This window comes from Gigantopelta aegis, chromosome 8 (genome assembly GCF_016097555.1).
Source record: "Gigantopelta aegis isolate Gae_Host chromosome 8, Gae_host_genome, whole genome shotgun sequence".
NCBI classification, from domain to species: Eukaryota; Metazoa; Mollusca; class Gastropoda; order Neomphalida; family Peltospiridae; genus Gigantopelta; species Gigantopelta aegis.
This window is the reverse complement of record NC_054706.1, coordinates 50,662,970-50,686,705: the sequence shown is the minus strand read 5'-3', so window position 1 is coordinate 50,686,705 and position 23,736 is coordinate 50,662,970. Positions and strand designations below refer to the sequence as shown.

General features: G+C 36.6%; 2 protein-coding genes across 2 annotated transcripts; both read left to right on the top strand.

The window, feature by feature from the left end:
- Nucleotides 1-6,123: 6,123 nt before the first annotated feature.
- Nucleotides 6,124-6,441, top strand: LOC121379709. Its single transcript, XM_041508360.1, has one exon. It carries the CDS (start codon nucleotides 6,124-6,126, stop codon nucleotides 6,439-6,441), a length of 318 nt encoding a protein of 105 aa, XP_041364294.1.
- A 3,560-nt stretch (nucleotides 6,442-10,001) lies between these two features.
- Nucleotides 10,002-15,026, top strand: LOC121379708 (transient receptor potential cation channel subfamily M member 8-like). The gene is made up of 6 exons (XM_041508359.1): nucleotides 10,002-10,031; nucleotides 10,436-10,515; nucleotides 11,130-11,304; nucleotides 11,935-12,115; nucleotides 12,749-12,915; nucleotides 14,814-15,026. Exons 1-6 carry the CDS (start codon nucleotides 10,002-10,004, stop codon nucleotides 15,024-15,026), a joined length of 846 nt encoding a protein of 281 aa, XP_041364293.1.
- Nucleotides 15,027-23,736: the final 8,710 nt, after the last annotated feature.

Below are 23,736 nucleotides of genomic sequence, written 5' to 3'. Positions count from 1 at the left end.
AGTCGGCCGATGGCATTGTTTCTCTGCGGTTCACTGAGACGTGGCATGTCCTGGATTGTCAACTGTCGGCCAGATACAGAGGCCAGGCAAGCGAACACCCTGCACTTTTATACTGTCGGTGTTCATGTTGCACGTGCAGACAACGCACGTGCAGTGGTGACATGGTTTGCACGTGGCTGCGTTTTTTTTGCGAATATTCACATTTTGGAACTTTATTGTACAGTAGCTGCGTTTTATCGAATGTAACCGTGGGAATGTGTTTGGGACATGCAATGACCTTATATTCACAAAGCATGAACCGGTAGGAAACATAAAATCGGAGTTATAACCCATTTGTACCCTTTTGCGTTTCTTTTTTTGAAGAGTATATATATATATATATATATATATATATATATATATATATATATATATATATATATATTTCATTTAGTCTTTTCTTGTTGAATAACAATTAGTAATATATAAATACCTGTAACACATTTGCCAAAGCAGTCAGGGCGCACTGTCCTACAGGTGTGTTTGGAGTGGCTAGTTCCTTCAGCTCGTCGTCGCTGATGTCCATGCTGTGTCGATTTTCAGAACTTTGTGGTAACTTTGTGGTAAGTCTGGAACCAATTTATTTGGTGCACAGGAACTTTTTTCCGTGAGTATATATATATATATATATATATATATATATATATATATATATATATATATATATATGACAGGCCTGTAGGAACGACTTTGGGAGTGGCGGGGGGGGGGGGGGGGGGGGGCACTGATGGAACAAGTACAAACTTTTACAAATCAGATTTTGGTTACAATGGCAAACATTAATGTGATAAAATAAGGCTCACAAGTGGGGGTACGTGTCCCCCCCCCCCCACCCCACCCCGGTTCCTACGGGCCCTGTATGATAGAAAGAAATAAGGGATTACATAAAGGAGTGACAACTAATAATCATCCAGTGTTAAGTTAGGGACAGGCTTAACAGGCTTGTTACACATATTCAATACACCCAACATTAATCGTAGGCCTACACAGTATTTTACACAGATGTCACTCCTCTTTTAGTAATGGTGAATTAAATTTGGTCTACAAAAACGACTTGTTCCCTTATTCCTTTCTATCGGTGTGTGTCTAGCCTATATGTGGTAGAAAACGTTTATATTGTCTAAAGTTAGCTCATTGAAAAGTATGATAATATCGATATATCTGTAGGTCTATAGTGACAGTAAAAGACTGATATAAACTGACAAAACACAACCAGTATTCCACCTAATGAGCGTACTGGGTAGCGCCGTTTCATGCAGCGTTGACTGCAATGACCATCTCGGAACCGAACATACGGGTACTTCGACCCTTGGCCGCCATTGTTTATCACGTGACGCGGTGAAGCCCTTCCTTAATTACCTATGGTTTGATAGTGAATTGAGCCAACTTTCATCGATCATTTACAACAGTTAACGGCCAAGATGCCTAAAACATTTTGTGCAGTTGGCTGCATAGATCATAAAATGATGTTTAAAAAAAATATAATTTTATAAATTTCGAAAAGAAGAGACCAGACGCCGCTTCTGGGTAGATGCACTAAAACGTGACAAACCTGATGGAACGCCATCATCATGATCATGGTTTCCCACACAGAATGTGACTACGTTAAGTCTAATGTTGTTGCTTGTCGACATTAACCGACGTTAATAGCAACCAAATGGTTAAAGCATGTGCAATGATAAGAATTCCAAATTATACTGTAAATAAAATACACAATTCCATCGACTTCCATGAAAAAAAGAAACGGACGCATCCAATTCTTGAATAAAGAGTATACTATTTTTATCATCAAATTTGTGTGGTCTTTTTTTTCATTTAATCTAACTTTAGAATTGCTTGGACATTCTCTATACTTGTATTTATTTTTGCCATACTTGGGCTATTACATCTTATTATTATTAATTTTTTAAAATTTTAAAATAAAGGTATATACCGTTAAATTACACACACACACACACACACACATATATATATATATATATATATATATATATATATATATATATAATAATTATAATTAATATTATAGGTTCTTGTTTAAACTTTGTTTTTTAAGTGTTTTTTTGTTTTGTTTGCAAATGTGTGTCTGTATAAGTTTTTGTTTAAACTTTATTTTATTTTTTTTAAATTGCAAATGTGTTTGTGGCACGAAAATATAGGTTTTGTTCTACTTTCTCTATATATAAATATGCCTTCTCCCCTCCCTCCCAAGATTTTTTCCCCTCCCCGACTCTAGATATTGTTCCTACGGACGTGTAATAGCCCAAATGTATAATGTATTAAACAAAAAAGGTATACTTGTATCTCAGAAACTAAAATAATGGACTAATGTATTTAGTATTTACTTGGGTGCAGAGGGTAAATGTGTGTGTGTCATCCTTTGTGTCAGAATATATATATATATATATATATATATATATATATATATATATATATATATATATATATATATATATATATATATATATAATAAAAGAATACAAGTATACAGTATGCACATCTGTCATGCGTATCATATATGTATTTAAAACAATTTTAAAGAAATAATTGGCTTTTACATGGATCATGTAAAAGGAAATTATTTCTTTAAACTTGTTATATCTGTATGTGTGTGTGTGTGTGTGTGTGTGTGTGTGTGTGTACAATCTGCTTCAGCAATTACCTGCAATGAAATGGTCATCAGCCATATCCTATATAGAATAATATAGCATTTAACCATCTCATTCATACATTTTCTTTTAATATGCTACATAAGTGTATCTATACAGGAGTTAATTTAACCAATGTTAAAAGCAACTTAGGTTAACTATGTGTAGTCTAGCAGAAGGCATATTGATATAGGACAGTTTACTAACAGTCATGATATTTGCTTCTATCTCCTTTCTCCAGCTGTATATTATCAAAACTTAATTTTGTGCGTATTACTTAAATCTAAATTGCAATAACAATTCCAATACAGCACAAGACTGAACAAGAACATATCTGCAATATCCACTTTGCCTAGATATAAAACATCACCAATATATATACATATTAACCATTATTTACTCAGGTAATTGTTTTGTGTTTTATTAATAAATATACCATGATAAACCCTATTAAAACATTTGTATGTTTGTTTGATGAGGTAACACTATGTGTTAGTAGGTTGTAGACTGTGGCATGAAAATAACTGAGGGGAGTTATTAATTGCTCCCCTAACTTAGATTTTTTTTTTTGGGGGGGGGGGGGGCAATTTAAAATGTTATTAATATGCACATGCCAAAGGGAGCTATATATTATTCTCATTGAACTAATCTCAGGGGAGTGACGGGTAGCTGGAGAGAAATATAACTCCCCTTAGATGACAAGGTCAGAGGTTGGCTATATTTTATTATTGCTAGTTTCTTTTAGCCTGCATTCAACCGGTAAGGAAGGCCAACATGATGAGATAATTTCACAATCTGTAAAAACAAAATCATTTCATTATTTCAAGAAACTGGGTGGGGTTTTTTAAGAATAAAAGAATGTATTCAGTGGAACGTTTTCAGTTGCCTTTACATGTATATAATAAGAATGACAATAATAATACTGCAATTTAAAGTTGTAAAGTAACAAAGTAAATCATAAAGATAATTATCTTAAATCATGCATACAAATTTTATTATTATACAAATTATATATTTTGTAGCCCACATCATAATTATTATAATATTAATAATTATCTTATCATTTCAAACTTGTTAAAATTTATAATTAATATTACCTGAAAACTGCATCAACAAAAATTATATTCTGCCCAACCTGCTTCTAATCAAGTCCCCTCGACATACAAACTATACGGAAACACGTCGGTAATAAATATAGTTTATACTAATTCAGATTCCCGTTGTTCGTTTCTCTTAAATGACAACCCAAGCTGCTATAATACTCATAAGACATGCTGCAACTATGTGTTAGCTACAGAAAATAAAAGACAATATGCAAGGCATGCAAAAAGTTAATATGATAACTTTATTCTATGTAAAAGAGTAATCACTAAGGCTTTGCTTCACCCCCAATGACCCGGATGGTCGGTAACTAGGCCGTGTGACGTCACGCTGGTTCCGAGAATGCACGTCACATGGCCTAAAATTTAGATTTTTTCAAGAAGCAACTCAAAAACAAAAAAGAATCAATTCACATATAATAATAAAAACTTAGAAATAGTAACTGAAGTTAAATACCGTGGGCTTGTGTTGAGTAAATCTGGGTCATTCACAAATGCTAAGAATGATCTGATCAATCGAGCCTCAAAGTCTATGTTTGCTGTGTTACAAAAATGCAAACAGTTGAATTTATCAATCGATTGTCAATTAGACCTGTTCGACAGGATTGTAAAACCTATATTATTATATGGATGTGAAATATGGGGCTTCAGTAATTTAGATATCATTGAACGATTACACCTCAAGTTCTGCAAATATATATTATGTGTTAATAAGTCGACTCCAAGCTTTATGATTTATGGTGAATTAGGTAGATACCCACTGTCTATTAGTGTTAAAGTTAGAATGATTACATACTGGACAAATGTTGTTAATACTAGAAAATCTAAATTGTCTGGTATATTATACATGTTGGCATCATATAACCATAACGTTAATGCTATACCATGTACTTGGTTATCCTTTATAAAACGTATATTAGATGAATGTGGTTTATGTAATATATATTCATGTACACAGGTGGATGTTTTGTGGTTAAAACATGCAGTTAAACGAATACTATGTGACCAGTACTTACAAAAATGGAATAGTGATAAATCTGACCCATCAAAAGGTATTAACTACAGAATGTTCAAGCATGAATTTAAATTAGAATATTATTTGTTGAAACTCTCAACAAAAAATGATAGACATCTTTGTAAATTTAGAACTGGTAATGTCAGACTTCCTATTGAAACCGGTAGATGGTTTAATATTGAGAGAGAAAACAGAATATGTCACTTGTGCAACACTGATGTTGGTGATGAGTTTCACTGTATTTTTAAATGTACGTCTTTATCTACTGATCGAAATGTGTATATACCTAGTTACTATACCAATAGAGCAAGTGCAATTACCTTTTACCAGTTATTTTCTACAAATAAAAAATCACTTTTGTGTAAACTATGTAAATATTTGCAAAATGTAATTGAGAGGGTAAGTCTTCCGGGTTAATAATACTTAAATATTATGTCCATTACCACTACAGAAAACACTTTGTAACTTATTTTGTTTATATTTTCTGCATACTGCACTTGGTGCAGTTTATGAGAATAAAATTCTTGTCTTGTCTTGTCTTATAGCAGAACCGTGCTGTGTAGAGCCGACGCTACACAGGGCGGTATGCTTTTGGATACGTATCTCTGTAGCAGGCATGCAGAACGAAACTATAGGTTGTTTTCTTCTAATATCTCTCTCTCTATATAAATATGGCTTCTCTCTCTCCCCCCCCCTCCAAGACTGTCCATACTACTAGATATTTTTCCCCCTCCCTCACTCCAGATATTGTTCCTACGGACGTATAACATGGGCGTACATAGGATTTTGAAAAGGGGGGTTCCAAAATAGATTGCAAAGATATTGGGCATATATTTCTATGTTGAGTTTTGAAAAGGGGGGTTCCAAAATAAATTGCAGAGATATTGGGCATATATTTCTATGTTGAGTAAATATAATAATGTTAGATATCGATGCCAGATATATTAAATTATAAAAAAGCGATTTCAGGGGGGGGGGGGGGGGTGGTGGTTCGGTCGAACACATCGAACCCCCCTATGTACGCCCATGTATAATAGACATAATGTATAATATACACAAAGAAAAATGTTAAGCACCCCCAGATATGATTACTTATATAATATTGGCATGCATTGCAACTGAAATTGCAATGACGATTCTGACAGGCATGGCGTTCCATAGAAAGGATGAGATCGTGCAAGCATGACAATGGTGTCACATCTCATCGTCGCGTGCACGTTCAACATGCCACCCATGACTTTTCCAAAGTGCAGTATGGGTGCATGCCCAAATTGGGTATTTAACGTGGCCGTCTTGCACTGTTCGATCATTATCAGTGAAGATGAATCGAAGGAGAATATCAGTGGATCAAAGATCACAAATAATCGGCATGCGTAACGCAGGAATGACGTTCAAAGCCATCGGCCGTCAGCTGGGGTACCACTACACAGTAATTAGCAGACTCGTCAGGACACATGCCGTAACCAACTCTGTGAAGGATTTGCCACGGTCAGGTAGACCTCGTGTGACATCAAACCGTGAAGACGTAGCACTGGGGCGGCTGGTACGGCGTCTACCGTTTGCAACAAGCACGGCGCTGAAACGTGAGTGGCTGCCCAATCGCCAGCTCTCTACAAGAACGGTGAGGAACCGCCTCTAACTGTTGGGATTGGCGTCCAGACGAGTCATCAAGCGTCCCTTACTGTCAGAACGACACAAACGCTTACGTTTGGCATGGTGTCTAGCACGGCGAGCGTGGAATCTGAGAACATGGAGAAGGATTCATTGGTCCGATGAAAGCCGGTTCCTGCTCCACGTCACGGATGGGCGAATGAGGGTTTGGAGGTGGAAAAATATGGCTTATGCACCCAAGAACATCCAACCAACTGTCTCATACGGAGGCTCGGTAATGATTTGGGGGTGCATCTCCCATGACTGCAAGCTGGACCTGGTCACCGTTCAGGGCAATTTGACAGGTGACCAGTACATCCGTCAGGTCCTGGAACCAGTTGTCGTGCCACACTGAAGGATTTCAAACTTGGACATAAGGTAGTACTCGTGGTGGGTTTCTTCCTGGGGTCAACAGAGATCTTCTTTAGCTGGTCCATAATCAAGAAGTACTCTTCCTTTGGAATGTACATTCTCTTGCACACTTCATACTTAAACAGTTCTCTCTTAAAGCGATCTTCTACAGGAACCTCCATGGTGGACACATACAGCTACCGTATTTTATACCACCTATCAACATTGACCAATGAAGCCAGTGCTCAACACTAATGAGATGTGTTTTGTAAGAATTAAACATTTCCTTGAAATCTGAATAGGTAAGTTATAGACTGTCGGTATTAAAATCATTGGTCTTTGATGTAAGGTTAACACTACCACTAATCCCTACCATCTAATTGGTCTTTGATGTAAGAATAACACAACCACTAATCCCTACAATGAACAGATGTAAGCAAAGCATGAAACCCATTTGACTGATTGTCTGAATTGCAATCAGGCAGAATGTCAAACAATGTACAGTATGTACATGTGTATCACTATGTATTTAAAACAATTTTAAAGAAATAATTTCCTTTTATGTGAAAAAACTTAGAAATACTTAAATATTTAAATATATACATATAGTAAAATGTGCAAACACTACACATGCGCAAATGTATAACAGTTTCTGACTGTATCATGGGCCTATGGCCTTTATACTGAATAAAAATTTGTCTTGTCTTGTCTTGTCTTGTCTTGTAAAATGACATTATTTCTTTAAAAAAATGTGTGTGCGTGTGTGTGTGCGTGCGTGCGTGCGTGTGTGTGTGTGTGTGTACAATCTGCTTCAGCAACTACCTGCAATAAAATGGTCATCTGCCATATTTGATATTTGTTTTCCTTTCTGAAAACACTGTTTGACATGGAGAATAATATAGCACTTAACCATATCATTCAAACAGTTTCCTTTAATATGCTACATACGTGCATTTATACAAGAGTCAATTTAACCCAGGTTAAAACAACTTAGGATAAATGTGTGTAGTCTAGCAGAAGGCATATTGATATATATTAGTTTACTAACAGTCGTGATATTTGCCTCCATCTCCTTTCTCCAGTTGTATATTATCAACAACAAAAATGTCTACCTATAACTTAAATTTTAATTGCAATAACAATTCCAATACAGCACAAGACAAGAAAAATCTGCAATATCCACTTTGACTAGATGTAAAACAACACCAATATATATATTAACCATTATTTACTCAGGTAATTTTTTGTGTTTTATTAATAAATATACCATATTAAACCCTATTATTAAAACATTTCTATGTTTGTTTGATGACGTAACACTATGTGTTAGTAGGTTGTAGACCGTGACATGAAAATAATTGCTCGCTCCCCTAACTTGGATTATGGGGGCAATTAAAAGTATTATTAATATTCACATGCCAAAGGGAGCTATATATTATTCTCCTTGAAATAATCTCAGAGGAGTGACTGGAAGCTAGAGAGAGATATAACTCCCCTTAGATGACAAGGTCTGGTTGGCTATATTTTATTATTTTGCTATTTTCGTTTTGCGTGCATTCAACCAGTAAGGAAAGTCAACATCATGAGATAATTTCACAATCAGTAAAAACTAAATAATTTCATTATTTCAAGAAACTGGGGTGGGGGTTTTTAAGAATAAAAGAATGTATTCAGTGGAACATTTTCACTGTTGCCATTACATCTATATAATAAGAATGACAATAATAATACTATAATTTAAAGTTGTAAAGTAACAACTTTGCATTTGTTTAGTTATTACATTATATTTGGAAATGAAATAATTAGGCCCCTGTCTTAAATCATAAAAATAATTATCTTAAATCATGCATACAAATTTTATTATTATACATACAAATTATATATTTTATAGCCCACATCATATTTATTATAATATTAATAATTAATTTATCATGTCAAACTTGTTAAAATTTATAATTAATATTACCTGAAAGTTGCATCAACAAAAATTATATTCTTCCCAACCTGCCTCTAGTCAAATCCCCTCAATATACAAGCTATACGGAATAAAGTCGGTAATAAATATTGATTATACTAATTCAGATTCCCGTTGTTCGTTTCTGTTATATGACAACCTAATTTATTATTTTTATTTTTATTATTATTATTTTTTTAAACCTAGCTACAGAAAATAAAAGACAATATGCAAGGCATGCAAAAAGTTAATATGATAACTTTATTCTATGTAACTAGGACGTGTTACCGATCATCCGGGTCTTTGCGGGTGAAGCAAAGCCTTATGATTACTGTTTTACATAGAATAAAATTATCATATTAACTTTTTGCATGCGTAGTCAGTAACCAATAAACAAAGTTAGGTAATGTACAGTCTTTAATTCATCTTGTTTTTATGAACAGTGATTTTGAGGTTGTTTTTCTTTTGCTGGTAAAATAGTTAAGCAAGTGCAAGCCTGTCAGTATGTCCGCTAATGAGCAAATGTAGTTTTTGATTGGGGCTTTATCCTGTTACCGTTAGCATAACAGGTGCTTGAGCCTGCTATTGTTAAAGCCACATTAACGTAATTTCAGTAATGAAAAGAAGAAGTTTTTTTAACGACACAGATTAATTAATCACTGCTATTGGATGACAAACAGTTGATAATTCTGACACATAGTTTTTATAGGAATCCCTTACAATTTTCCCATTCGGCCATTGGGTTATGTATGCGCAAGTTAATCTGAACGACGTAGAAACAAAGTGTGGTTCTTTCTATGTTCAAAAAATTGTTACATTACATATTGCTGGTATTCAAAACTTGTGGGACAATGTTTCAACTGTTTCTCAACCAAAATAGTGCAACAAATGGACACACAAACCAAAAATGTATAAACTACCATACTCACTAAATCCCTATTGAAGTACTTGCATCAATTTTAACAGTGAACACAAACGGAGCAAACATGGAGTGGACGATATATACGACTCAGAAGTGAGGAGGTTGAAGAAAAAGAAATGGAAACCAGAGATTTGCCGACAAAGAGAAGGCCAGATAAAATAAGAGTTTGCAATGTTAATCATTTTTAATAGTGTACCATTGGTACAAATTTTGTAATTGTGATGTTAGACAAGTGGCTCAGTTATTGATTTATTGAAGCAATATATATCGTATTATCATGGTTTTATCTGAGGAATTTGACTTTATACATTACATATACAACATGTACAGCACTGGTTTGGACTTTGGCTCAGTTAGTAACAGAATTTGGAATTTTAAATTTATTTAAATCTCCTTGCTAGTTACATAAAACCCAACTCTTATGTTCTGTCTGATCATGCAATTGAATGTTAAGTTGTTAAGATTGCTTACAAATACACAATATACATTATATATTAATAAGTACATATAACTTTACTTCCAGGTTCATTAGATACAAATGTACATGTAGCATACATTTATGTACCTGGATTCAGGAATATGTGCAGTGTAGTGTGTGTGTCTGCTTGTGGCAAATTGGTGATGACTATCTTCACCATATTCAAATTTAAATATCATTTTTAGATTTGGTGAACAGCAGCTTATAAACTCTGCTATTGTATACATACCCATATGTATATATAATTTTTAGTATAACATGCTATATCTATTTTTCAGGGCGAAATCGCAAAATTCATTAGCAGTAAAATTGTTCAAAGAGAATGCAAACAGTATGCAAGAAACGGTAAATCAACAAGGTAATAATTTAAATTATAGAGTTTATAATGTTCACTTATTTGATTTATTAACAGCCAACTTGCCCAAGTTAAAGGTAACTTGCAATTTAAACAAACTTTAAAATATTTAGCTACATGTAGTTTAGATATGCTGTAATATTTGAGATATTTATATTCTGCTCCACCAAACCATACTGTATCTTTCTTAATGCATTTGGCATTTCACCCAGTAATCATCCCAACCCTATTCATAACCTTTACCCCACTAGTGAATTATGAGTAAATAATAATGATATATAGGATGTAAATGTTGGTGGGGTATTTCTAAATAACTTTGGTTGTGCTGATGACATGTCATTTCTTTGTCCATCTATTTCTGCATTAAGGAAACTGTTAATCATTTGCGAAACATTTGCAGATGAAAATGATATTATGTGTATAATACAATGTCAACTGTTTGTATACACGTGTATATTGACCAGAAACACTTTGCTAATATGCCTTCGATATATATATATTTTTTTTTTTTTTTTTTTTTTTTTACAACAAGCCCCTTCCCCCACCCTACCCCCATCCATTCAAACTGTATTGAAGGTGTGAAATATATTATAAAATTGTAATTTCCTGTACTTTAGTAACGTCTGCAAGTGTGGTCGTGAGGTTCAATGGCATACGGATAAAAGCCTGGAATGCAACCCTGATACAGATCATGACGATTGGAAACCAAAAACACACACTAAGACTATGAACTGTGATTCATTCGGGGAGATCTTCTTTAGAGGTGTCGGTCATGGCACACGGAACTCTCCAGTAAGTTTCTTTTTTAAAGAGTATTTTTTCTTTTCCGGTATTTAAGTTTTATAGTTATTAATACAGTCAAATTTCATTATGAAAGGACAAAACCAAAAAACTCGAGGGAACAGAGGCTTGAGATAACTTAATAAGAGAATTATAGGCCATAGATCAGTTTTATAACTTTGATATATCTTTGATATAACCCAGAGGTAAAGGGTTTGCCTGATGCACAGTCAATGTGGGATTAATCTCTGTCGTTGGGCTATTTTTCATTCCAGCTAGTGCACCATGACTGGTATATCAAAGGCCTTGGTATGTGCTATCCTGTCTCGGATGGTGCATATAAAAGATCCCTTGCTACAAATGGAAACATTTAGTGGATTTCCTTTCTAAGATGTCAAAATTACTGTACCAAATTTTAATAAATAAATAAAATAATTGATAAACCAATGTGCTATAGTGGTGTCTTTAATCAAAACAAACTTTAAACCGTATAGCATATTGTATAGTTTCCAAGAAAGAGAGGCCACTGTGGTAGTCTGAATTATAGGTTTCAAATCTTAAAAATGTATTATTATAACTTAGTGTGTTATTTGCTGATGGGCCATCTCTTTTAAAGGTCACTTGTAATCTGTTTTGGTTTAGTATGTGCGACTAGCTAGTGACACTGACCTTGATGATGTCTGGAAAATACTTACCAACTCCTGGCATCTTCCGATTCCAAAACTGCTCATCTCCGTTACGGGTGGCGCCAAATATTTTGAGATGAAGCCACGGCTAAAGGACATGCTAAAACAGGGCTTGTGTCATGCAGCTACCAGCACTGGTAAGTTAGACATGTTGTAGTGTTGGTGTAAACTGAAGAATATTTTTGATAGAATTCCATTACAGTTTATTCCTACAATTCGGTGGCATCACACTGCCTTCATCAGGGAATTGTAATTCTTTACCTAGTTATGTTGTAGCCATTTTACATTAATATAATAAATATAATCTCTTTTACAGGGGTGGGAATTCTCCTCGGATCAGCTGTTTTCCTCTCATGGAACATTGCGTTTCTTTGCATTTTAATCGTCCTTTCCTCCAAAATGTGTCAAAAGGCACAGATTTTAACCTGGGATTTCAAAAATTTCCGGGACCCCTCTAGATTTCCTCTTTTTTACAATTCACCAATTCCTACCCCTGCTTTTAACTTTTCCTGTTATCAGATTTTCATACAGTGTTCTATGAGATGTCAGTTTGAGAAAAACAGTGTTTTACATGTATGTTTCAGATGCCTATAGATAAATTCATGTATATGCCAGTTGTTTTGTATCACCACATAAAAGGATTTAATCCATAACTACTGTGTATGTAGTCATGCACATCTATTAAATGTTACAGCAGCTGATGAAATTTACCAGTTGCTGTCTATTAATGAGAATTAGCCTGGTAATTTGTTGTTTTGTAAATGTTCCAGGAGCTTGGATAATTACCGGTGGTACAGGGACAGGAATTATGCAGATTGTTGGAGAAGCGATACATGAATACACGATGGCCCATGACGTTCAAGACCAGAAGCTGGTGGCTCTTGGGATAGCCACGTGGGGAATCATATCCAACAGATCCGCATTAGTTGGAAAAGGCGTGAGTTTGTAATGCATATTTGGATGCGTTCCATAAATTATTTATTATATATGTTATGCTTACATAGTTTTGAGAATGTAGGCATAATTTTAATGTACACCGGGTGAAAACAAAATGACATCATAAAGCAAATATTGTTTCCTTAAAAATGTTGTAGAGAAAAGTATCGTTCTCAAGTTTCTTGACATATGGTAACCTCAGTGACCATTTGCATCTTCTTTTGCTGCCAGTATGAGCTGTATAATATTATGACTTTCGGTACCTTTGGAAATTAATTGATGGGAGTAGAGGTTTGATGTTACAGCTGGTGTCGATAAAATATGTATGGTAATATTTGAGTCATGATACGATATGTGATAAGTAAATTTATCCTATAACATACCCATAATATCCATGTCATAGACCCATTTGATATTTACCATTATTAATTTGGTTAATGATGTTTTGCTGTCAATGGGTCATTTGTTTACAACCAACAAAACTTGTATACATGAGCGTAATGTTTTGATGAGATTTAGTTGAAGTGTGTGACGTCAAAGTACATTTGTGCTAATCACAATGCAACTTCAGAACTTTGATTTACTATATATCAAATTAAAATTTTATTTTAAAAGTGTTATATGATAAATAGAATTCACTACTCGTGTTTTTTAATATATAAACTGTGTTTCTGCCAGAAAGAAATTTTTGGGTATGGCGCTATGGAATTGAATGCAACCACAGTCAACAGGGAGTATGAGGGGCATCCCCTGAATGAAAATGGGTTAAGTTTAGAGTTAGGGTTAAGAAAATCATACAGTAATGATAAAAGTAATTAATTTTGTGAAAAAGTTAACTTTAAAAAAATAAAATTTGGGTATGGCGCCATACCCGCTTTACCCTCTGGCAGAAACCCTGATAAAGTATCAATATCTTTTAGTTAATCAGCATTTGTCTTGGCAGAGCCTCGACAAATACCGATTAACATGAACTCGGTTGATATTCTACATATTAAAAACACTCCTGATGAATCATCTATGTAAAGTATGTATTCCATTCACAAGTGGTAAAAGCGCTCGCTTGATGCACGGTCGGTTTGCACCACGACTGGTATATCAAAGGCTGTGGTATGTGCTATCCTGTCTATGGGATGGTGCATATAAAAGATCCCTTGCTGCTAATCGAAAAGAGTAGCCTATGAAGTGGTGACAGCAGGTTTCCTCCCTCAATATCTGTGTGGTCCTTAACCATATGTCCGACGCCATTTAACTGTAAATAAAATGTGTTGAGTGCGTCGTTAAATAAAACATAAGTAAAAACCATCTTTTCATGTGACATGTACTAGATCCTCTTGCCACTTGTATGGTATTTCTGTCTAAAACTTAGTCTCTTGCTTGAAGTACATGTAAAGAAACTCAGTAGTACAAATTGGGCATGTATATACATGTAAGTTCATACATTTTCACATCATCTTTTTTATAAAAATTATTAAAAATTAAAACAGGTACATGTATGTATTGTGACACATCTGCCATAAATTACTGTATTGTAGTGTTGACCTCATATACAATACCGTATCGTCATATCTTTACACTCTTAAGTGGGAGCAGTAAAGATTGTATATCATGGCTTGAAACGGCCTGTGGCCAGCTAGGTCGCCAAATGCAACCAATGTCCTCTTTGGGCGACTTAATTATTAAAAAATAATGGCGTTAATCGTCCAAATAATATTATCTTCTTTAGAGCTATAACATTTGAGCCACTATTAATATCTATATTCCACATTAAAATCTTGCTCGTGGTTAGCTTACTATAATTTGCCAATATGCATTATTATTTTTTGGACCACAATATTTTTTTATGAGTTTCGAACCCTGTATGCTGATCTCATATTTTTGAAAAGTGGTCTTATGTTTCAGGACAAGGGCCTGTTTCCAGCAACCTACGCCATTAAAGATGTCCAGGCTGACACACGAGAAGCTCCACTAGATCACAACCACACTCACTTCATACTCGTGGACAATGGCACAGAGAACATATATGGAGGGGAGATCGAGTTCCGAACTGCCCTGGAAAGTTATATATCAACAGGAGTAACAGGAGTGGCTCAAAACCAGAGTAAGTCTGATTAGTTTTGACTGCAAATAGAGTGTTATGTGTTTTAAGCTGTGTGCTGTGCTGTGACCCTCGCATTAATTTGTTCTTCATTAAAAACATTTTGATAATTTTGGGAGGTTTTAAATTAGATTTTTGTAAAAAAAAATGAAATAACTCTCTTGGCATTTGGTAACTTCCTGATAATTATATCTAAACAACTGTCTCAAATATTATAATGCCTGTATAGATGTTGTTTATAAGTATCAGGTTTTTTTTTTTTTTTTTTTTTTTTTTTTTTTTTTTTTTTTTTTTTTTTTTTTTTTTTTTTTTTTTTTAAACAATATTATTTTCTTTTATTATAAATAAATGACATTCTGTAAACTCTTTCATAAAGAGATTTTTTTTATCGAGTACTAAATTGCTAGTTGTTGTCAACATATTGTCAGTGTTTTATTTTTTATCAGGTGTTCATGTTCCCATTGTTCTCAATTAAAAAAATTGAAATAAAAACTTGTCGAAGGTGTGTGAGTGAAAACCATGGTAAATAGCCTTAAAAAAAAACCGTCCGTGAGTCCGTCCATCAACAGACACCTGTTGTTGTTATTGAGGGAACTGGAAAGGCAGCTGACTTTATCTCGCTGGGCTTCAATAAGAGTGAGCCGAAAAAGAAAGAGTTGGTTTTGATTTTTAATATTTTTACTTTTTTCATTAAAGTCTTATTTTAATAATATATCAATTAAAAAAAATTGAAACAAAAACTGAATCTCTTAAATTGTATGTATGAAAGTATGTGAAAAACATATGGTTGTACATAGCCTAAAACAAGAGGGGCAGGGAAGTAAAAAAAAAAAAAAGAATCTGGGCAGAGTAGTAAAGAGTCTACTCCAGTTAAAAAAAGCGCTTTAACTTTATTTTATTCCCTACCTCACCCTTCCCAGCCCCATCACCAGTTTATATCATGTCATGGCTACGGTTGACGAAAGTCACGTTTTGGACCCTTGTTTTGGCTCCGTACACAATAAATAACACATATTCAATGGTAATTTGATAAAAGGTACTTTTTATTTCTTTCATCTTTTAAAACATCAACTTCATATTTTGTCCAGAATTATGAAAAAAAATAGAAAAAAATACTGACCTGTCAACAGCTTTGTCTTCTTGTTATAGAAATTTGACAGGGGTCAGGGTTAGTAGACCAGTTTTTATTTTAATGTGGCGAAGCATTGTAATAATATAGCTAATTTTGAATTTGAATGACGTCAGTATTCCAATGATGTCACTTTGCATCTCCTTACAATAACGATAAATTGGGTACATGACGTTTCTGTTTTAAGAATGCTGGAAAAATTCCAATGGAAAATTGCTATTGAAAATGTTTTGTTTGAACATTACTAATGCACCTGAATGTATTTGAAGAGAATCTTGTGATTAAAACATTGAACCTTTTATGAAATATGGATTTCAAGTAAAATTACGGTAAGATATGCAATATTTATTATGTATAAAGCCAAAGCAAGGGTGCGAAAAGTGACTGTCGTCGACCTTAGAAGTAATCAGCAATGCCATGGAGTTTCTATTTGTCTACAGCAATTTTTTCCAGGTCATGTTATTTTGCTGTAGACATTTTTTTAAGTAGCCTACAGGGGTTGAAGATGAAGCAACGTTTTTTTCATCCACGCTATGTCGTACTCATATCAGAGTTCTATTAAGGAAGGAAGGAAATGTTTTATTTAACGACGCACTCAACACATTTTATTTACGGTTATGTTGCATCAGAAATATGGTTAAGGACCACACAGATATTGAGAGAGGAAACCCGCTGTCGCCACTCCATGGGCTACTCTTTTCGATTAGCAGCAAGGAATCTTTTATATGCACCATCCCACAGACTTGGGTAGTACATACCACGGCCTTTGATATACCAATCTTGGAACGTGAAATAGCCCAATGGGCCCACCGACGGGGATCGATACCAGACCGACCGCGCATCGAGCAAGCGCTTTACCACTGGGCTACGTTTCGCCCCAGTGAATTTTGAAGTCCTTTAAAAAAAAAAAACATTTGGCTCACACAGTACAATAAAATGTTTTATTGTTGATTTATCAAAGGGAGTAGTATGTGCTGTCTTGTCTGTGGTAGAGTGCATACACATAAATGTATAAAGATCCCTTGGTGCTAATGGAAAAATGTAGCGGGTTTTCTCTGAAGATTATTTGTCAACATTACCAAATGTTTAACATTCATGAACATATGATTAATTAATTGATGTACTTTACTGGTGTAGTTAATAAAAATAAACTATACTTGGGAAAAATTAGTGTCAATGATCTTTAAAGTTGTGATTTATGTAATTATGTTTTAGTCCTGAGAAGACAGACTTTCCCAATGAATTTGATAAGTACATGAAACAGAAGGCCTGGAAAATGTTTGTTTGGGATAAGGAAACTGAGAATGACAAGAAGAACAAAATCTCTGAATGCCTTTGTAGCTTGAAAGAATTGTTACAGTACAGGAGAATGGTATGTAGATATATTTTTAAAAGCGATATTTGTTATTCCACTGATGGTTTTGGCCTTGTAAAATATTTTTTACAGTTTTATTTTACTGTTTTATTATTCAATTTGGTATCATTGTTGTAAGTTGTCATTCAGTTATTATGCCACACGATTTTGTACAATTTGATAAATTCACTAAAAAATTAAAATCTTAAACAGTATTAAATATCACGCATTGTATATGTACTTGGTGATTATGTCATAATCACATCATATAAAAACTAGATAAGATAGTATGTACTATTGTAAACTGATGGCGATTGTGTTCTGTACTGTGATTGGTTAATTACATTCTTTTTCCGGGATCAAATGAAAATAACACCCGGAAAGCTAATGACGTCATTAGAAAGTGACGTCATTAGCAATAGGAACAGGCGAAATTAACGATTCAAGGGTCTACAGTTAGATTATAGCCAGGTATTTTTTTTCAAGAAATACAAAATATACAGTTAGTTCTGTAGAAAAACAATTCAGTTTACAATGGACATAACCATATTGAGTTTTTAGATTTGAGGGTGTTATTGTCTATTTGATGCCCGCAAATGTTTCATTTTTGACCTCAGGCTAACGCCTTCAGTGAAAAATTACATTTGCGGGTTCAAATAGACAATAACACCCTCAAATCTAAAAACCCAATATGGTTATCTCCTAATTGGAGGTGGGAGGGTGGGGTTGTGCTAAAGAATGTATTTGTTAATGTTTGATTTGATATTGTACTCAACAAAATTAATTAAGGGCCAGTAGCCTTTTTGGAATTTCTTTGCTAGTGTCGCATTAATTTGGACACAAATGACTTCTAAACATTGTTTCAGTAAAGTCCAAACTGTGATAGACACAAAATTCTTGCACCTGATGGGTTTTCGTGTATTTATGAAAACTGCCGAAATGGTATTCAGCTAGGATTCATTATGCATTGGTTGGTAATTTGGTAATAAAACTTATTTTATTTACTCTAAATTTTTCATTTAAGTCTTTAATTTTTAGGACATGCCATCGATACCTTATCGAGACTATTTAAAGAAAAATGCCAGATATCTACAGGCCCTTAACTAAGTTGTTGAATATTATTACATGTATTTGGATGTTTAGATTGCTATTCATTTGATATTACATGTATGTAGAACCATTTTTGTGAAGTCTAGCTGTCATTGTAAGAATATTTGCGCTTTAGGCTATTTTTCATTCATCACAGGCCGTGGTATGTGCTATACTGTCTATGGGATGGTGCATATAAAAGTACCCTTGCTGCTAATTGAAAAGAGTAGCCCATGAAGTGGCAACAGCGGGTTTAACCATATGTCTGACGCCATATAACCGTAATTAAAATGTGTTGAGTGCGTCATTAAATAAACCATTTCCTTCCTTCCTTGTAAGAATATTTTACCATTTCAGATTAATATTTTCAAACTTGAATCAGCTAATTCCATCAAGGATATTGATCAAGCTATTTTGTATGCGCTGCTTAAAGGTGAGATGTACACTACAAACAGACTTATACGGGTCAGTGTCATACATTATAATTCCAGAGAACAATATTACCTGTCCTCACAAGTACATCTCTCCCCCACGCGAGTGGTCTGGTCCAAACATCCCAACAGCCAATGGGATCGCCTAAAATTCTTCACTGTATGCTCCCTGTAGTTCTGGTCATGTGACTTCAACTTCCTTCTTTTCCTTTCGCTGGTCTGGTTCGGAAATGTTTTTTTGGCTCTGTTGTTTGGAGTCAGACTTAGGATTTTTTCGTACTTTTTGTGTCTTATTATGGTGAATTCGTTTCCTCCATTGTTTTATAATGCTTGTCGCTATTTTCTTTTGGCTTTTAACGCTTGTTTTAAGTGTTATTTATTCCAAATTTGTTGTGTTTTGTTGTGGAACAATGCATGGTCGCCATTTGCAAAAAGGCATCTTTTGTTTACCGGCTTGTTGCAGTTCATTGTTGTTTTTTCTTTCTATTTCACAGATTGAAAAACTATTCTATATGTTTGATGTTAGCATATCTCGTGTTGTTCGAGCTTGTACTCGATGTATGAAGTTCATGTCGAGGTAACGACCCGCACGACATCTGTCCTGGATGTTGTGTCCCATGCCAGGCAGAGACTAAATGTGATCAGTGTACTGGACTGTCAGCCCAGGAGTTAGCTGCTTGCGCCAGGAAGACTGAGTCGGTTGCAGTCACGGGTTCCAGTACACCTTCAATCACCGAATCGGTTGCTAATGTACTGAATACTTTGCTGCCAGACATGCTGACAGAGACAATGGCTTCCATGGTGGCCCCCTCATCAGTGGCGTATTCCTGCTCAGGGGCGGATCCAGTGTCAGCGGTTTCCGGTCCGGCCAGTCTGCTTCTGCAGTACTGATGGATTGTTCAGCGGCTTCCTCCAAGGGGCCGTTAACCATTACGTCTTCCAGTAATCGGCCTTTGAAGACTGTTTCCAGTAAGAATCGTTCCGTACAGACCGAGTCTTCCAGTTGGACTGATTCGTCCAAGCGGACAGAGTTATCAAAATGAACCGAGTCTTCTAAACGGACCGAAGTATCCAAGTGGACCGAGAAGACTGTTCTCACCATTCCTCCCGTGGTCGATCGGAAGATTCTGGGTCCGTAGCCGCAGTTGTTCCATGGGTCCAGCGGTTCATCCACACCAATCATCAGTTGATACTCTTTTCGTGACCAGTCTGAGTCGTCCTCGTCTCACCGGAGCCGTGCACGCAGTCGGTCTCTACGGTCTATCACGGGTCTCAGGGACAGTCGTCACTGATCTTCGGCTGATGTTAGCTTCCAGGCTTCTGAGGGATCCCGACGTGACTTTTCATGGTCTCAGTCTCCAGCGTCTGCCATTCCGTCCATTGGTCTGCTTATGCTCGGCTTATGAAGAATTTCCACATGATGATCCAGCCCCATATGACGATGCGTGTTTGCCTTGCTGCTGTTATGAGATGTTACCGTCACATGGAACCTTTGACGACATGTCCCGCTCCGATGTTGCTACAGACATTCCGCCTGATGACAAACTGTTTTTCCAGTTTCCTGTCGATTGTCAGTTTGCCGCTGTTGCTGTTGGGCCACACAGTCAGTTGTGCTACATCATCGATTCAAAGTTATATGCGTTCCGGGTTGGTGCTGATGACAGAATGCGTTGGTCGATGACTTTACCGAGATATTCAGCAGGTCGATCTCTACATCCGGTGGTGTTGCCAGTCAGTCGCTACTTCCTCTGGCTCCAGAAGTTATCCAGTCTCCATCACACTTTTTTTTTTTTACCGAGACTGTTTTACCATGGTCCATTGCGGTTTATCCCCTCACTGCGTTCACTGTTGTTTTCGCCAGAGTTGTCTGATGCTGAGAAGATTGTCTTTGCTGCTGCATAGCATCGGGTGGTGTGGCGGTTATGGATACTAGCCGTTTTGATGTTTGCATTACTTCACAACCATGATTATCTGGAATATAGCGTAGCGGGTCGCTACGCCGTCGGTAGTTCTTGCTGTCTAACAGGATGACTGTTCTAATGTCCCGGTTCCTGCTTCACTGCACACTACTGGTTGATGTAGTGCCATTGCCAGATATCTTCCTTATGCAGTTTCTCCAGTATCTCGATTGGGATTTGGGCCTTGTTCCGGTTCCTCTCAACCGATGGGCAAAGATTAATTTGATGATCACCAGGGCTTTGTCATCTCCGATGTCTCCACCGCAGGACTTCCAGTTCTTCGGAGCCCATCTGCGACCAGATCTTGGCCTTGTTCAGGTCCCAGTCGATCGTTGGACGAATCACTGAATTCAGGTGTTCCTTCCATTCAGTACAACACTCTACACTTGAAGTTTCGTCTGCCAGACGATCTGCAGCCCAGTCTCTGTTGGTGGCAACGCTGATCGAACGTCTTAGATGGAGTCTCTTTACGGCCCTTCCAAGCAACTTACCATCTCTTCACAGATGCGTCTTTAGAAGGTTGGGGAGCTCATCTCAGTGATCAGATGCTGTCTGGGCTGTGGTCGATCTACACATTAATCTTCTGGAGATGTTTGCTGTTTACAACGCAATCCTCCACTGGCGTCTGAGGTTGATTCGAGCGTCCCTGATGGTAGCCACCGATAGTGTTTCCATGGCGGCTTACATCAATCGACAAGGCGGTACACACTCTAGCAGTCTTCTGCAGATGACGTTTCGCCTGTAGGACCTGGTGGACAGCATTCCACTGCAGATCTGTGCTTGACACATTCCGGGGGTATCCAATGTCCTGGAAGACATTTCTCCCGTCTGTCAGCTCCGCAGTCAACCAAATGGATGTTGCATCCGGAGGTTTTTCGATGGTTTCGATGGTTTTTCGATTTGTTTGCCACACGGTTCAACCATCAGCTTTGAGTCTATGTGTCACCAGTCCCGGATTCAGACGGATCAGATGGATGCTTACGCATTTCCGCCTCCAATCCTGCTGCCCAAGGTGTTGCAGAGATTTCAGCTGTTCCATTGCCGTCTTCTCTTGATCACTCCAGCAAGCCATAGGATTTCAAATTTCATGGGAAACACTTTTTGGGTTCCGTGCCCCGAGATCATGGGAACCCATCAGAAGCTGTTTTTAGCTTCCATGAAAACAAGTTATGGGAACCCATTTCTTATACCATAATGCAATGGATTGTCAAAATGCTATGCAGGTTGGGTAATATGTTCGAATCTTGCCAAATGACTTATTATTTTAAATGACAACAAATAAAGGTTCCAATCCAGCCAACTGACTGGCCAGTTCTGGGCTGAAAAAGTTGAGTCCGCCTAAGCTACCGATTATCCAACGCACAAACCCGTGAAAAGAGACACGTTTTCAAACTCAATATTTTTGACACAGTCACGCCCCTTCCCCTCCCCTCCCCTCCCCCTCCCCTTCCCTCCACATTACATACGCATGCTGTTCTGACTGACAGCTACATAAAAGTAACAGTTTACGTCATTTCCGCCCTTAATAAAAGAGAGGAAATAGTGGAGCTTATTCGATTGTCATCTTCAGTACTCAAGTGCATGCGTGACATCGGCACTAAATTTGTTGACTTCAGTGACAGTAATAAAACGTTAATTATTATTATCAAATAATATTTGAATTCAAATCCTATTTTACGTCCCTAAATTTAACAGCGACACTACAAATAATTAGCGCCAGTGATTTTGGTTCAAATGTGCAATGTACATATGGATCAATTATTTATATATATGCGTACGCGGATACAATGTAGGCTCATACCTATTATTACCTACGTCATCGAAACGGGAATGGACTCGTGTTCTTTGGAGTAGATGCCATGATGTCAATATTACAATTTCTGGTCGGGTTTGATTTGAGCACAGTGTCGACCTCTGATTCAGGTTTACTTGAACAATGAGAAGTATGGTGAAAACTAAAATCCGAATCAGGTGTTGTTGAAAACTATCTCCAGTAGTTTTATATGAGAAACATTATTATTTGTATAATTTATTACATATAGATAAATATATATATTTTTTAATCGACATAATCATGGGAAACGAAATTTCCGTTCCGTGGTTTTGCCGACTCGGTACCGACACGCTACCGGTAACGATCGTTACCGTGAAATCCGATGGCCTGTCCAGTGTGGCAACGATAATGTGGTTTCCAGACCTCATCAGGCTCGCCGACCCACATCTCTACCTCTACCAGATTGGGATCATCTGCTGTGGCATCCCACATCAAGGTTACACCATCTGCAGCCTCGCTTTTTCCGGCTACGTGTGGACATTATCACCAAAAGATTGAAGAGGAAGGGGTTTTCTTCCAAGACTTTGCGGCTATTTTGAGGGCTCATCGCTCGTCTACTACTGCTGCATATAATGTCCGATGGCTGTGTTGTCACCGATAGAAACTCTTTGTACGTCTCTGAAGCTCAAGGGGTCGACCATTGCAGGGGTTTGTGACAGGCATCCCTAGGAGGAGGGCTTACCATGCTTGGCCTAATTCTTCCACTTGTCAGACTCCATCCAGTCTTGGGGAGAGCATTTGTGCATCTGTGGATCTCCTTACCCACCGCCATCTGTTGAATGCTGCACTTGTGAGCACAGGTAATGTGAAAAGAAACGGAGAAAACTTGGAGTGTTTTCTCATTTATAGATACATTACCTGTCCTCACGGCTATATTTCCGCCCGAGCCTCCCCTATTCGTGTTCTCCATTGATGCGCTCATGGTGAAGTCA

Bases quoted from the DNA above. Each gene is read 5' to 3' on its own strand.
- LOC121379709 (XM_041508360.1), top strand. From the start codon at position 6,124: ATGAATCGAAGGAGAATATCAGTGGATCAAAGATCACAAATAATCGGC.
- LOC121379708 (XM_041508359.1), top strand. From the start codon at position 10,002: ATGTACAGCACTGGTTTGGACTTTGGCTCA. The intron at 10,032-10,435 runs GTTAGTAACAGA...TCTATTTTTCAG, and splicing joins CTGGTTTGGACTTTGGCTCA to GGCGAAATCGCAAAATTCAT. The intron at 12,916-14,813 runs GTGAGTTTGTAA...CTTATGTTTCAG, and splicing joins CCGCATTAGTTGGAAAAGGC to GACAAGGGCCTGTTTCCAGC.